Consider the following 16,290-nt stretch of genomic DNA (forward strand, 5'->3'; position numbering starts at 1 on the left):
GCTGTGTGTCCAGCTGCTGCAGACCCAGCTGCTGTGTGTCCAGCTGCTGCAGACCCTCCTGCTGCCGCCCCAGCTGCTGTGTGTCCAGCTGCTGCCGCCCCTGCTGCCGCCCCAGCTGCTGCAGACCCTCCTGCTGCCAGCCCAGCTGCTGCCGCCCCAGCTGCTGCATCTCCAGCTGCTGCCAGCCCTCCTGTGGTGGTTCCAGCTGCTGCAGTCCTTGCTGCCAGCCCTGCTGCCGCCCCTGCTGCCGCCCCTGCTGCTGCCTGCGTCCAGTCTGTGGTCAGGTCTGCTGCCAGAGCACTTGCTACCGCCCCACCTGTGTCATCTCCACCTGCCCCCGCCCCATGTGCTGTGCCACCCCTTGCTGCTGCTAAGCCTCCATCCATGGATCCAGCTTGTATTTTGCCTCTGTCCCCATCGCCAGCCACAAGGATGCACAGGATGGGTTCAATATAGTTTTGTTGAATCATATCTCTGTGTTTTATTGGACCCAACAATAGCTATTCTAACTTCAATCCAAATCCCTCATGTGGCCCTCTCCTCCCCATCTGTGTGTGGACTTGCTTGTACCTCCCAAGCTGTTGGACTGACCTGACCAGTCCTTCCTAGATTTCTCTTAATTCCTAGGTTCAGGTCACAAAGCTCAAAGGTTCACAGGCTGATTTCAATATTTCTGTGTTGTTGATCTTTATAGTCTCTTAATTGTTCATTGAAGATACACTTTGGTCATCCTTACTCCTCTGGTTTTCCTGTGCTGAATCACTGTGTCAAAATAAACCACTACTATCCCATATAGAAAATCCAGTGTGATTTTATAAGTCTCTAAGATTTCTTCTTAATCCTGAAGAACTTGTGTTTTGGCTGCACCTGTAGGGTGAATGAAAAAGCTTTATTGGTAAAAATAAAAAAAAAATTAAACTACATTTGCCTTTTTTCATCAACAGTCTCCTTTGTTTTTAGACAATATTGAAAAGCCATGGATAAAAATTAGAAATTTATTTTAGAAAGACCCATATTCTATGGGTCTGCATCTTCTGATAATATGCATATGCAAGCATCTCGTAGTAACTGCAAAGCTAGTACAGTTGGTGTCTCTAGCTGAGGGCCATTGATTTTCTAAAAAGAGAAAAATGAAAGCCGAAAGTGATAAGCATGAAGTCGGAGGAGGGAAGTGAGGGATGAGGGGCTGTGTTCGTCTGTGAGCTCTCATGTGCAAACAGAGGAAGACGAAGCTGAAGAGGAATCTGTGACTTAAAGAAACCAAGCCCCAGGATGCTTCTTCTCTCAGTCTAGATGGTTCTGCCACACCAAGACAGATCCCCTAACATTGTGATATGGAATGGTAGCATCTGGGTTGTGCAACTAAAGACCTTAGGTCCCCGAATGTCCCTGAGCCCTCCGGAGCAGAAATTGATTTTTGTTGTTGTTGTTGTTATTGTTGAAAGACAAGGTGTATTTCCATTTAAAGATAATGGGATGGCTAGTCTTCAAAGAGAACACAAGATCCTTTCCTTCTCCTCTCGACCTCTCCTCTTTGCCACACATCAATAGCCCAGTCTCCTGCCCTACCTGACAGCCAATATCTACAAATCTGTGTTTCCTTTCTGTTTGGCTTTTCAATTGTCTCAGGCAAGAATTAAGCCCACTCCTGCTACTCAATCTTGGTTTTTGGTGGGGATCTTTTATTCTTATGTCTTCACTTCCTCTTCCTCTACTTTCTCATCTGAAATTTTAAGCGAATGTGCATGTGTGTGACAAATTGTTAACATTTCATTTTATGCGTGTAGGTGTTTTGTCTGTATGTATGTTCATGCACCACATGAGTGCCTAGTGCCAATGGAGACTGTCAGACACACTGGAATTGGAGTTACCAATAGTTGTGAGCCACCATGTGGTGCTAAGGAACAAACCCAGGGCCTCTGGAAGAGCAGCCAGTGCTCTTAACGTCTGAGGCAGCTCTCCAGCCCACACATATATTTCCATCATGGACTGTTTAGACATACAATGTGGTGTTTGTTTGCTATACTTACTTTTCTGATACTTAACAATATACTGTTTCATAGCAGCCCTCAGAGAGGCACCCTCTTCACTTTTGGGGCTGCATAGTGCTGTGTTACAGAAAGCGGCTGTCATTTAGTCCTCTGAATCCTATAAAGGATGCCCAGGCTATGTCCAGTTCTGGTTTGTTACTTTATTTCCCCTTATGAGTAGAACTGGTATAAATAATCTTATAAAAGTATTTTCTCATATTTCTTCCAGATTATATATGGGAATACGTTATAGATTTGGAATAGCCTGCCCAAGAATAATGATACTATTTATTGGAAAAATCACAAGAAAATTATGAGCACATTTATTTCCATATTGTCAAATTTTGAGCTTTTGACAAACTAATGGGTGAAAAGTATCATCTCTATTTTATTTCTTTTATTCTGCATGAAAGATCATATGACTATGCCCCCACTTCCAAATATTTTCAAGGCCTTGATATTTTCATGCTTTTCTTCCCATTGTCCTGCAGCTTTGTATGAAACATCTTTTTCCCCTTAAACAGCTGATCCTTTTTCTAATCTCTTTAATTTTTACCTTTAAATAATCAGTCCTATTTAATTGGAGGTAATTCTTCCACCTCAAATATCAACAAAGTTATTATTATTATTATTATATTGATGTTGTTACCTTCTCTTTTTCTCTTTTAACATTTTTTTCATGCAAAATATTTTGATAATGTTTTCCCATCCCCATGCTTCCCCAGATCTTCCTCACCTCCCTTCCCAGTAAGCTTTGTGTTCTCTCTTTCTTAAAAAAAAAGAGTAAAAACAAACAGTAAGATCAAAAGTAACAAAACAAATAAAACAAAATATCAGAAACATAATTATAAATGTGCACCTTTCATCTCTCCTGTGCCTTTTTAAGACATTTCAAGCTGTCCTGGAAAGTGGAAATGGAGCACGATTATCTACCACTTATCACAAACATCTAATGTCTGAAGTTATGTCATTCTTGAATTAATTTATTCTTTATTTAATATTTTTACATTTTCATTAATTAAATCTATTCTTTGACAATTTTATACGTTGGTACAATACATTCTGATTATTCTCACCCCACCCTTTTTTATCTCTTTCACACTCCATCAGTTCCCCGCCTTCATTCTGTTAGGGTCCTACAGAAGCCCCCAAAGACCAACAGCCACGTGAGCAACAAGAGCGTTTTATTAATTCCAACGTTGGGGTGGTGGCACTTGGCAACCCCAAAGAAGGTCACAGGCTCCTTTAAAAAAAGTTAGGGAAATTCCAGGGAAGAGGGATTAATCTGGGCTGATTGGTGGTGGAGAGATTAGTATGGGGCTGATTGGTGGGAGGTCCTAGTGTTTAGAAACTTTCCAGCAACAGGGTAGGAAAAGCTATCTTTAAGGCTGGTGAGGGGGGGCACTTGCTGAGCAAGCAGAAGGGGTCCTGGGGTGCCCGTTGAGCCAGCAGAAGGCTGTGTTTTTTGTTTTTTTGTTTGAGGACTGTCTATTTAGCTCTGTCCCATTTTTATTAAACCAAGGCTTAGATTTCTGTCAGGCTACTAGGAGAACCTTGTCTGCCTCTCCACTAGCGCCCCTCCCCCCAATGCTGTCACTACAAATACTGCTCCCTCATTTATGTCTTTTTGTTTTGTGGTCCACTAAGCTAAACTGAACCTATCTGTTTGGTGCTTACTGGAGCCTGGTCTACTCACCAGTGAGTAAAGGAAAGAAAAGCAAGGACTACACCTTGCCCAGAATCTATCGGTAGCCAAAAGTTCAGCAGGAATGATTACAGCCCTGCCCTAAAGCGGGACTGATTGCTGACAGGGCCAGTCTTGTGCAGGATCACAGCAGTTAAGAACAGATGCTGAGTTGGTCCTGGCAGAGACTGTTCCTTGCTTGGAGGGTGGCAGACCACAGCCTTCCTTCCTATCTTCTGATCGTACATTCGTCTACTGCACTTTTTGGCGACATTCCCTGAGCCTTGGAGGATGTGGTATGAGAACTTAGAGCTGAGCGTTCAGCTGTCACTTATTCTCGGCATTTTGGGCCCTGGTACATCTCTGTATTTGCAGCTATTGGCTGCAAAGAGAAGTTTCTCTGCTAAGAGTAGCATTTGTCTACAGTTACCAACATACACACCTAGAAAACAATTTGCCTTTATCTCAATTTACATAAACAACAGTAGTAAGTTTCCTTTTTATTTATTCTTTGGGAGTTTCATACTTGCAGACAATGTGTTAATATGATTGCCTCACACATACTCATTGGGTTTGTTGACTTATCAAAAAGTTGAACAAAATGTGCCCTTAAAACACCCAAGTCTGATAAACATTAGTAATTTAACAATTTTGGGACCCATCATGTCAACATGCTTTTGCTATTCAAAAATAATTGTCATTGCAATGCCATTTCACCTTGGGGAGATTAAATAAGAAGAAATTGATATGACCGTCACTAAGTTTGCTCACACCTGCCAGACTAGGTAGGAAATAAACACTCTGTGTTGATTGCAAGCTATCTCCTTCATACCCCCGAAATACCAATATTCCATCCTGGTTTTCCACCAATATCCTATAAGACCTGCTTCAAACTCATTGCTGCCAGAAGTATAGTCACCATAATGTATGTTCTGAACATGCTCCTCCAAGGATAAAGCTAGACATAAAGAATTACCTCTAAACCCAAGGAGACAAAGTCAAGGACTGTGTCTAACTCAGGGGATGTATCAAAGGAAGAAAAAGGGAAGCTGATTCTCTTAGCTTTGTCAAATTAGCATAGAATACAACAGGAAAAGGAAGCAGCCTTTCTATTTATAGATAAACACAACTAATTGACTAAATCTCTTATCTTCTGTAGTGTAAATAAGAGCCCTGTGATTAGTAGCCCTCAGCAGGGTATAAAAGCAAGAGACAGCAAGGGGAGAGACCAGACGAGAATTCTCACCACCTTGTAAACACACCCAGAACCTCCACTTCCCAACACCATGGTCAGCTCTTGTTGTGGCTCTGTCTGCTCTGAGGAGGGCTGTGGCCAAGGCTGCTGCCAGCCATGCTGCTGCCCACCCTCCTGTGGTGGCTCTAGCTGCTGCAGCCCCTGCTGCCAGCCCTGCTGCAGCCCCTGCTGCAGCCCCTGCTGCCAGCCCTGCTGCAAGCCCTGCTGCCAGCCCTGCTGCAGCCCCTGCTGCCAGCCCTGCTGCAAGCCCTGCTGCAGCCCCTGCTGCCAGCCCTGCTGCCGCCCCTGCTGCCGCCCCTGCTGCTGCCTGCGTCCAGTCTGCGGTCAGGTCTGCTGCCAGACCACTTGCTACCGCCCCACCTGTGTCATCTCCACCTGCCCCCGCCCCATGTGCTGTGCCACCCCTTGCTGCTAAATCTCTCTGAAAGCACCATTTATCTCCGTATTCTCTACAGATGAAGTCCTTTCTTCTAGGAACTACCTAGTGTCCAAGGTACTTGGTTTTCTGAGTCCCAAAAGTCAGTCTTATTTGTAGCTGTTTTGTGTGTGCATTCTGACTTCTGTCTAAAGTTCTTCCTCTTAGAATGAATTTATCAAAAATTTCCCAATGACTTAACAGGTCTCTCCCAACATGTCTCCCCTTGTCTTTTTTATCTATCCATCGGGCTGGAGGAATTTAAATTATCCTTGGCACTTGTAGGAGCACACATTTTAACCCTTCTGCCATTAAAAACCAATAAAGTGTCTTTTACAGTCTTTGCAAAAATTGTCATACTTTGCTATTTCTCCGTAACAAAAATAAACATCCATCCCATGGGTACTGAAAATTGAATGTGGTTTTTGCTTTATTTATTAAAAAAGTATGTAAATAAAACAGGGGGCATGAGAAATGGTTCAGCAGATAAAGGCACTTAACCAACACACTTGATGATCAGGGTTCCAAATCTGGCATGCACATTGTGGAAGGAGAGAACTGACTCCCACATGTTGTTCTCTGACTGCATGCATGCTGTGGCAACTGCAAATGCATGGGGGGAGGGAGGAAGGGAGGGAAGGAGGGAGGGAACATTTTAAAAACACAAAAAAAGAGAAAAAACTTTACATATACTTCCAGGGTTAATGTAGTTTTTCCTTTATTTAGTTAGCTTGTTTCTGAGACTGTCATTCCAGACCCTTCCAGACACCCCTCCCTACTCTCCTTCAAACCCGCTACCTCTCTTTTCATCAGTTACTGTATGCAGATATTCCTAAATCTAACCTGTTGAATCCACTACAGAAAACCATAAGCAATCAATATGCAGAGTTGGGGAGCCCAGTCCTGATATACAGATAGGTCTATACAACACTCCCTCACCTAAGGCTCAGGGAACATTGCGGAAGAAAGGATGGAAAGACGGTAAGCGGCAGAGAGTCCGGGAGTTTGCTGTGAGAGCATGTCTCCTGGAAACATCAGCGTCTACACCCGTAAGTCTCGCCAACACGACTGCCTAAGTGTGAATTGTATTTTCACTATCCTTAAAAGTAAACAGGACATGTTAGTCAAACCTCCAACAGAAATGGAATGGCATTAACTACTGCCTCGTTTTCTCTAAAACGTCTTCTTTGTCTCGGGTAAATTAATCACGTTGTAGTTGTTAGAGGGAAAGGGGAATTAAAATGAAGGAGCAGCCCTGATTATATAAGAGAAGAAATCATTAGGGAAGACTGGATACAATTCACACCACCTTTCAGTCTCTTTGGGAGAATACAAACAGCCAATGCATGGCTGGGTGAAGTCATTATGTGTTCTACTCCAGAGCTAGGTGTGGTAGACTTTTTCTCCACATGCGTACTTCATGAAGAAAGATCACTTCTGAGGCAGACCGGTGATATAAAGGAGGCCTGGGGAAAGCCCTTTGCTGTTGTTGGAGATGGCGACTCTTCCCTGAACCTGCCCTCCTTTTCCTGGGTGGCATGATAAAGAACCACATTCCTTTCCTCCATTTAGAGATTGTAAACATACCATTCCATTTTCTGAACTCTTCAGCAGACTGACTAAGCCTGCGCAGGAGGTAGCCTTCCAGTCTGGTTTTCCCCAGTACCCAGTCCCCTTCCTTTCCATGACCGTGGTCTCCCACAGCATATCTCCATGAACTTCCAGCATGCTACTCTCTGTCTCAGCACATGCTTTCTGAAGATTCCCACCTGTTCCCAAAACCATTCATGATATATGACTTGAGAGCTGGAACCATCCATTAAAATGAATATTCAGTCTTTCAGTGATAGAAACAGGAACAGAAGCATAATGGCAGAAATACGTTGCACGTAATCCATGAAGAAAATTAGAGAGTTTACATAGGAACCCCACCTCTCTTTCTCACACAGCCTTTAAATTAAAACAACACAAAAGTCTGTGGCCAAAAGTAAAGTCCCCTTCATGAGTCATTGCTAATCTCATCCGAGAGCCATTGGTATGCTTCACAGCTTCATTAAACACATTCATACCCATAATAAATAAACAGCACTCACTTATTATTTGTGCTATCTTTATTTTTAAATTATTTGATATAATTCAAGAAATGTCTGTACTTAGTGGCATCCAGGCTGAGTGTATAGCTTGGCATGTTTATTTACATATTTTGGTACTTCTTGTGAGAATGATAAATACAGTTTATGAAGGATTGTTGTTTATGTCTAAGATATCAATCAGTTTTCATAAATTCATATTATACTGACTTGATGGTTAATACTAATGCCCAGCTGGTTCTCTTAGATATTCTGGGGAGACTAACATGGCAGCCTAATGCATCTAGGCTTAGACTCTTCCCATGGCCTGCCCCTTGTAGCCTATAGTATAAACCCATCATTAACACAAAAGCTCGGGATTGTTTTTCTCCTCTCCTGTCCACTTTCCCCAATTCCTCTCTTGTACCTTCTGGGATGGAGTCTTTGTCTGGGGTCCTGTCGGATGTAAAACTCGAGCAAAGTCAAGGGATGGTTTTGGCTAATTGACAGTGTTTCCAACAGTAAAACAAAAACTGGGAAGTCTAGGGGCAAAAGAGAATAGGTGTCACGGTTTGTCACCTTCTTCCTACCCCCACCCCCACAGCTATAGACTTGTGGATTAAGCATGAATATCTGAAAACAAGTCTGCCTCTGCTAACCAAGATTTTTGCAGCTTTCTATGCCTAGCCTTTTATCTGGTGATACACCACTGCAAATGCTGTCTCATAAACAGTGTGAACATTTGACCAAATAACGGATTAGACAAATAAGTGTAGTTTTTCCCGAAGAGGACTGTTTTCCACTTTAGGGTCTTTCTTCTAATATATTCAATGGCCTGCTCTTACTCTCCCTTCTACTCCATAAACCTCTACGTGCTAAGCTAGAAGCATGATGCAGGGGGTCGTGACATGTGAAGAGGGTCGTTTATGAAGACAGACACCATGCAGGAGGAAACATCTCCAACGAGTCTTGATGGATGAGGAAGGGTTTGCAGAGCCAATGAGAAGCGTTCCCAGAAGATGAGACAAGCCCAGCAAAGATTTCCTTTGGTACTCAGAGGCATGGTCCGCTTACTTTGTGTTTCCTCTTGGATGTACCTTTTAGTTTTAGCCTCTCTGTGCTTTGTGAAGCTCTTCCATCAAAAGAAGAGTGCACAGCACTTCACAGAACTGCATTAAAAACAAAAACAAAAAAGATGGCATGAACCACACAGGGCCAGCTACATAGTGACGTTTTACAAACTATCCCCCAAAGAAGGCACATGAAACACATCCACAAACTGTATGTTTTGATTTTAGATATTTCATTGAAGTCATTGAAATTCCTTATTTTATGTTAAATGGTTTCCTCTGCCGGAGTCTTATCCAGCCAGTTACAGAAAGGCATGAGGGTCTTCCTGCTCTATCCAGCAAAAACTCTTGCATATATATTGCCAAAGTTAGAAACTCAAAATATTTCATTTATATATGAAAAAGATAATCAGACCAGCAAGGTGACTTAGCAAATAAAGGCATGAGCTGCCACTCCAGATGACCTGAGTTCCATCCCTAGGACCCACATGGAGGGTATGTACCCACACACATACAATAAATAATAAATAATAAAATCATAGTGCCTACTCTGTAAACTTTTCTTGCTGCCTCTGTGAGTGAAAAAAACCTACTATGAGGTAACATAATTAAAATGTGAATAAAATTTTCCCACTCTTAATCATTCTCCAGGAAGACATACAATAACAAAAAAGACCCAAAAACCAAAAAGAAAAAATTCTTAATTTCTATTATTTCTAAGTTGCTGAGCCATTGCCAAGCCTTTTAACTCAAGAGGCAGAAATAAGACTTGATAGTTTAGAACTTTCTCAGGTCTGAATGTCTCCCTGATCCTCCAGTGGACGATCACCATCGTCCCCATGAGAGATGGGACAGTCTCCCTCTAAAGGGTCTTCCCTGCTAACCACCCCTCCAAATCTCATCTACATAGAACACTCCTTGATAGCAAGAGACATCCTGGACTTTGTAGAAAAACATTTCCCTGATTGGCAAGGAACCGCGTGCAGATAGGAGGGAGTGTCACATTTAGAAAACCAAAGGTCAGAGAGTCATGTGACAAGTTACTTGCAAAAAGGTCAAAGGTGACCCACTATGGAAAAAAATGTGATGAGCATTTTAGTTCCAAACATGGGAGCCCACCAGGAAAATAAAATGTGTTATTTTCTTTCTTTTGGAGTATTTAACTAGAAATATTACAATTATGCAATTAAATGATTAAGTTTCCCAAGAAGGTAAGTACGAACAAGGAAATGATGATGCAGTCATATGAGGTGTTCAGCCAGGTATAAAAGGGGGTGTGGGCCAAGGAGACTTCCAAACCCAATACCTTCACTCTTCTGAAAACCCATCCTCCACCTCTGACACCATGGTCAACTCCTGCTGTGGCTCTGTCTGTTCTGAGGAGGGCTGTGGCCAAGGCTGCTGCCGCCCCAGCTGCTGTGTGTCCAGCTGCTGCAGACCCAGCTGCTGTGTGTCCAGCTGCTGCAGACCCTCCTGCTGCCGCCCCAGCTGCTGTGTGTCCAGCTGCTGCCGCCCCTGCTGCCGCCCCAGCTGCTGCAGACCCTCCTGCTGCCAGCCCAGCTGCTGCCGCCCCAGCTGCTGCATCTCCAGCTGCTGCCAGCCCTCCTGTGGTGGTTCCAGCTGCTGCAGTCCTTGCTGCCAGCCCTGCTGCCGCCCCTGCTGCCGCCCCTGCTGCTGCCTGCGTCCAGTCTGTGGTCAGGTCTGCTGCCAGAGCACTTGCTACCGCCCCACCTGTGTCATCTCCACCTGCCCCCGCCCCATGTGCTGTGCCACCCCTTGCTGCTGCTGAGGTCCCTGCTCTAGGCTCATCTCCCTCTGAACCTCTAGACCATTCTTACATGTGAGCCTTTGGGACACATGGAATCTGATTCACATCATTTAACAGGATGTACTGCACAATTCCAGAGCCCATGGTCCTTCCCAGAATAGGACAGCACATCCTGGCTCACTTTACATTCTCTCTTTTGCTACCATTTCCTTCCAATATTAGTACAGTGTAGAAATTAGTTTCTACTTCATGGGCTAAGAATTTATCATAATTCTCCAAATTGATTAACTTTATGGCTCTAAATTATTATTCCTAGTAAATTAGACTTTTGCTACAGCTTTTATCTTAGCACTGGCTTTACAACCCCAGACCTGAGAGTTTGGATATATTCTGCATTTTTCCCTAAAATAAATTTTTTATGTCCTTTGATTTCACATCTTTCAAATAAACTTTCTTATATATAAGAATTCATTTGTACTGTCCTCTGTGTCTCCCATAACCATTGTAATCAATAATTAAGGACTTAGGTCTGGAATATTGAAAGCAATTTCTGCTCTTGCAAAGGACCTGAGTTTAGTTCCCAGTACCCATGTTGAGCGGTGTACAGTCACCTGCAACTCCAGCTCCAGGGACTGTCTGCCCTTCTTTGGTCTCTTTAGGAAGCTGCACTCTTGTGCACAGACACCCTCTTCACATATGCACATAGACACACAAACATACATCCAATTTCAGATAAAAATAAATCTTTAAAAAATAATTGAAGGGACTGGAGAAATAGCTGTGTGGTTAAGAATATCTACTGCTCTTCCAGAGGATCTGAGTTTGGTTCCTAGCACACACACTAACTAGAGGGAACCCCCTACAATTTAGACATAACTGAGATCAGCAATTTGTTGTTAATAAAAAGTAGCCCAATAAGAGAAGTTCTACAATTAAGGAGTTTGAAACTCCTATACGGATCAAAACCTCCAGACTGTTAAATCATAATAAATAATGACACGTTGAGTGAGGAAATGGCTGGCCAATAGTCTTTCTCCAGAAGGTTTCCAGTTTGCTAGGAGCTCCCTGACCTGAGACAAATGGATGTCTTCGTTTTGTTTGGATCCTGACATTACCACCATTTGAAGTTAGATATAAACCCACGTTAGCTTTTGGATCTCCACCTAAACACAGGGTTTGCTTTTCTTCCACTTTCATAAAACTGAGCTCTTCCTAATATTTTGTGTTTTCTTTTGTCTTTTGGGTCACAAATAAATACAAACTAACAGGAGATAGACAGTGTGAACTTCTCTTAGTAACTGATAATTCTTGACTGCCTGGAGCAAGAGGGAACAAGAGAGAAGACATTACTTACACAAACAAAGGCCATAATCTCACTTCCTAAAAGGCATTGCCTAGGCATCAGGTAGAGGTCACTGAAGTAATTGATTCTCAACTTCATCAGATTACCCATCATCGGCATTAACTCTTCCTTCTTTCACCTCCCATCCAAAGACTTGACAGGTGTCTGTGGGTTTCTCTCTGCTAAGTATGGCTGGCACCTAAAATACAAAACAACTCATTAAATTTTAACTTCAAATAATCAACAAAGACTTTTTTGTTTGGTTGGGTTTTGGTGATGGTGGTGGGTTTTGTTTTTTTGTTTGTACATTTGGTTGGTTTGGTTTGGTTCTTTTTTTTATTTTCTGAGATAGGGTTTCTCTGTGTAGCCCCGGCTGTCCTGGAACTCACTCTGTAGACCAGGCTGACCTGTAACTCACAGCCTCAGCCTCCCGAGAGAGCTGGGATTAAATGCAAGTGACACCACTGCCTGGCAGACAACAAATACTTCTGAAATGTAAAGATGTGTCATTTATACTCAGGTACGGTGACTATAAAATTATGGATCTAGAAAATACACAATTTCATTTCTCAAATATGCTCCCCTAGTTCCGAAAGTCCCACACTAACCTGTGACCAGAAGTCATTCCCAGTTTTAAACCACCCAAACCAGGAAATAATCACTTATTATTACAGTTGATGTGAGTTCATGGCTGCTTGCTATACAGCACTGTTGAATGTAACTAGCTCAATCCTTGGAATGATAAACTAATTTAGCATGCCTGTCAGTATACAAAGATGGGAAGATGGTTTTCCACAGGCAATAAAAATTAAGTAATACCCAAGAATGCATGCCAGGGCTGGTTATATTTTGAGTTTTAATAAATTTTGGAATCACAAATTTGAAGGTTAATAGATAAAACTAAGCTTATAAGGACAGTGTAAAGCCAACATAATGATGTTAAATTATAGGATGGTTCCATTCATTTGGAAGCATCTTTGTTTAAACATTAACCACTGAGATATATGTGACTTCATGTCCAAACTCTAGTAGTAAACAGCTGTGTGACCTTCAACAAATGAGTTGGCTTCTCTAAGCTTCAGCTTACACCTTTAGGGTGGAGGTAATAACAGGCACCTCCATTGATTAGCATGGTAGCCAATCAGCTATTAAAATAACTGTTTCAATCCATGGAACAGAGCGAGCATTCAAGAAAAGGTAACTTAAAAGCTCTCATGTGGTAGGCAGGAAAATAGCTGAAACATAACACCAGCAAATGGAGTACGTTCAAGAAGGTGACCACTATAAACTGTTCTTAGAGTAGATGCTTTTTTAATAAAAAACCTATTACAAAAGGAAATGGGATTCCCTACAATCCTGTGATGTGAATCATCAATTCAAATGACTAAGAAAGACTTAGCACAATGTCCACAGAAGCTGTTCATAAATAAAAAGGTTGTTTGTAAACACACTGGGGACTAGTTTCCTTCTACCAGATCATTAAGAAGTGCCAAGGAACTGAGAGGAAATCATTGCGCAAGGAAAAGACAGACATAATGGATTTGAGAAAACTCACAGCGACTTTTCCGGAATATCTCTCCTGTGCAACAGAGCTCATTTCCTCATGACGTCAACAAAATTCCTCACCATTAAAACCTAAGAGTAATTTCAGGATAAATGACATTTAAAGAGCATTTGAGTCAGATTGTTTTTTTTTTTAATACTTACCATGTGCATACTTGGCCCGTGTGTGTGTGTGTGTGTGTGTGTGTGTGTGTGTGTGTGTGTGTGTGTGTGAGTGTGTGCCAGAGCATGTATGAAAGTCAGAAGATAACTGTGGGAGTTGGGTCATTTTTTCCATCATATGGGTCCTAGGTCTGATGTTGTAAGCCACATGTTGGGGTGCTATTTTTTAGGGTCTAGCTTCGATGGTATTCACATGTTCCAGGGTAGGAGTGTGAGGATTAGAATTGTTAAGCAAAAAGAACAGAGCTATAAGAGAAATATAAAAAACAGAAACCCAGAATAGCACCAGGAGGGAAATTCAGTGAATACTGAAATCGCCTGCATTTCTTTTCCACATGCTTATATATTTCACTCCAAAAGGGGAGGCCGGAGGCAATAGATTTCACTAACATGATATAAGGAATACACCAAGTATCCTGCAGGCAGCCACTCCCTGGCACCTCCTGTCAATCTCCTTGAAGGGGCAGGAATAGATCTGAATTCTCTGACATTTGGTCGAGGTGGAGTGGCTCCACCTCTACACTCAAAATACTAACTAACCACACCCGAGGTCAGGATCTCTTGTTTGTAGCCACACCTGTTGTCAACAACTTTGAGAGAGCAAGAATAAGCTCAAACTCTCTGACCTTTAGTCAAGGTGAATCAGGACTCACATCTGTGGGCCCTGGGAGTCTGGAACTTTGGTCCTCAGGCTTTGAGGCTGGCACCTTTATGGCTGGCCCATCTTGCCGGCTCTTGAGGAAGGTTTTGAAAGCTGTTTGTTCCTAATTTCCCACCATTTGCTAAATCAGGCTAAAATCAGGGAAACAAGTGTGCCAACAAAAGGTTGTCCTTTGACGACCTGCAGAGAGAACCTTCCAGTCTTGGTCCTTATCCAGAAGTTATGTGTTTCTATGGTCAAAAGATTCCCCATCCCACCGTTGGGATGAGTTAGCAACCCTGCATAAACACAAAATGAAACTTCCTACTTACTTGGATAAAATCCCAGCTTATGAAACAATAACCGTGAACCTCAGGGCAGAAATTATTTACATCAGTAAACAGAAAGAGGACACAGGGCTCAGACCTCACACTACAACTTCATTGTGTGACCTTAGCAAACCCTACAACCAAAAATGAGGAAAGGGATAGGCCTATAGATGGTCCACAATCCTTTCCTGGATTCTATACAGGCAATGACTAATTCTAAATAAATCCCAAAGATAAAAATCGCGAGGAATCTTTGAAGCAGATTTTATGATCAAGGTGGAAGTTGAGTTCAGGTTCTAAGGACAAGCAGGGCATGTCAGGTTAATAAGAAAACAACAGCCAGGACTGGAAAGCCCTGATCCTCATCCAGAGAGAGTGACCAAACCAGTGTGACAGGCTGGAAATGCCCATGTGGTCCTTCATCACATGGAAAACCATACATCTGCAGAGGAGCATGCTGGGAGTTCTCTGGGAAGCAGGGGAGGATTGGTCTGCTTACAGTGGCACTATTAATCTTCTGCTGTCATGTGTGTACTAAGAAGGTAAGTCATAGCTTGAGTGGTAACCCAGGGAGTCTTTGAAGGCAAAACGATGATGTCAGAGCCAAGGAGAGAGTGGTTAGATCATATCTGCTTTAGAAAACAAATTCTTTCCTCTTTGATGACTTAGAAATATTCCAAACTCATCATAATTGAATCCAGAGTGTAGATGCAGTAACAATAAACCACAAAAGAAAACAAAGGAATATCTGTGATGTATGTGCATGATATGTATGGAGGGGGACAAAAATACCATTAGTCAACACTAACTCTTAATTGGCCAGAGGATTTACAAGAATGCTCATGTGCCTGGGGGTCATCAGCACTGGCCAGGTATATAAAGGGACCCGACCCAGAAGACACATCACACCTGAGAACACACATCTGCTCTCCACTCCTCAACCCTACTCCAGCCCAGACACCCACCATGTCCTGCTGTGGCTCCTTCTCCTCCCAGAGCTGTGGAGGCTGCTGCCAGCCCTGCTGCTGCCGCGACCCCTGCTGCTGCCGCCCAGTGTCCTGCCAGACCACAGTGTGCCGCCCAGTGACCTGCGTGCCCCACTTCACCAGGCCCATCTGTGAGCCCTGCCGCCGCCCCATCTGCTGTGACCCCTGCAGCCTGCAGCAGGGCTGCTGCCGCCCCATCACCTGCTGCCCCACCTCCTGCACAGCTGTGGTCTGCAGACCCTGCTGCTGGGCCTCCACCTGCTGCCAGCCCATCTCTGTGCAGGCTCCCTGCTGCAGGCCCCCCTGCTGCCAGCCTGCCCCCTGCCGCACCACCTGCAGGACCTCCCCCTGCAACACCTGCTGCTGAGCTCCTGGCATCCTCACCAAGGATACGCTATCACCTACACACCTCTTGGGGCTTTTAATCAAATTGAAAGAAAATATGTTTTTCCCCCAAAGGTGACAACAATTTAACAGCCTGCAACTTGGATCCAATGTGAAATAAGGACATTGTTATCCCTGTTCTAAGCCAAATTTGCAGATATCTGTATCAGCAGGCATCATCACGGATGGTAAATGCCCTTCGGAGATCCCCAGAATGGGCTGGACAAGCCCATCTTAAGCCCGTATGATTCAGGCAGTTCAAATCCTCACCAATGCCTTTGTCATGTGCTGCTCACTCTCTCAATAAAATGATTTTCCTGGCATAGCAAATGCCACACTCCTGATTCATGCATTGATCTATGTCATTAAGGTACACGGATGAACAGGAGTCTAGGCTGCACAAGGAAACCAAAGTTCTGTCATTTCTTTCAAATATTTGTTCATCTCCTTCTGTCAAGTGCTTAGCTCCGTTTCCATTTCTAATGATCATCTCAGTCTCTTTAGCAGACATGTCTGAAACCTCATACCACAAGGTGCACATCCACCTGTGTGAAATCAGGCGACAGTAGGTACCCCGGCGTGATCCTGGAGCA

The 16,290-nt window shown here is 43.3% G+C and overlaps 3 protein-coding genes across 5 annotated transcripts in view; all 3 read left to right on the forward strand.

Annotated features, from left to right (window-relative positions):
* LOC101992364 (keratin-associated protein 4-11-like) overlaps positions 1 to 5,384 on the forward strand; it is a 5,553-nt gene extending 169 nt beyond the window's left edge. Inside the window, exons 2-3 of one of the 3 annotated variants that reach the window (XM_005368229.1) lie at positions 8 to 231; positions 5,053 to 5,384. In XM_005368229.1, the coding sequence (XP_005368286.1) occupies positions 8 to 231; positions 5,053 to 5,384 (556 nt within the window). Of the gene's footprint in view, positions 375 to 5,052 lie in introns of those variants that run through there. The other 2 variants (XM_005368230.1, XM_026789903.1) reach the window with 2 other exon arrangements.
* Positions 5,385 to 9,868: 4,484 nt separating this feature from the next.
* Positions 9,869 to 10,312, forward strand: LOC113458469 (keratin-associated protein 4-11-like). Its single transcript, XM_026789904.1, has one exon. It carries the CDS (start codon positions 9,869 to 9,871, stop codon positions 10,310 to 10,312), a length of 444 nt encoding a protein of 147 aa, XP_026645705.1.
* A 4,981-nt stretch (positions 10,313 to 15,293) lies between these two features.
* LOC101986247 (keratin-associated protein 2-1-like) lies at positions 15,294 to 15,680 on the forward strand. Its single transcript, XM_005368388.1, has one exon. It carries the CDS (start codon positions 15,294 to 15,296, stop codon positions 15,678 to 15,680), a length of 387 nt encoding a protein of 128 aa, XP_005368445.1.
* The last annotated feature ends 610 nt before the right edge of the window (positions 15,681 to 16,290 follow it).

Source organism: Microtus ochrogaster, unplaced genomic scaffold (assembly GCF_000317375.1).
Source record: "Microtus ochrogaster isolate Prairie Vole_2 unplaced genomic scaffold, MicOch1.0 UNK31, whole genome shotgun sequence".
NCBI lineage: Eukaryota > Metazoa > Chordata > Mammalia > Rodentia > Cricetidae > Microtus > Microtus ochrogaster.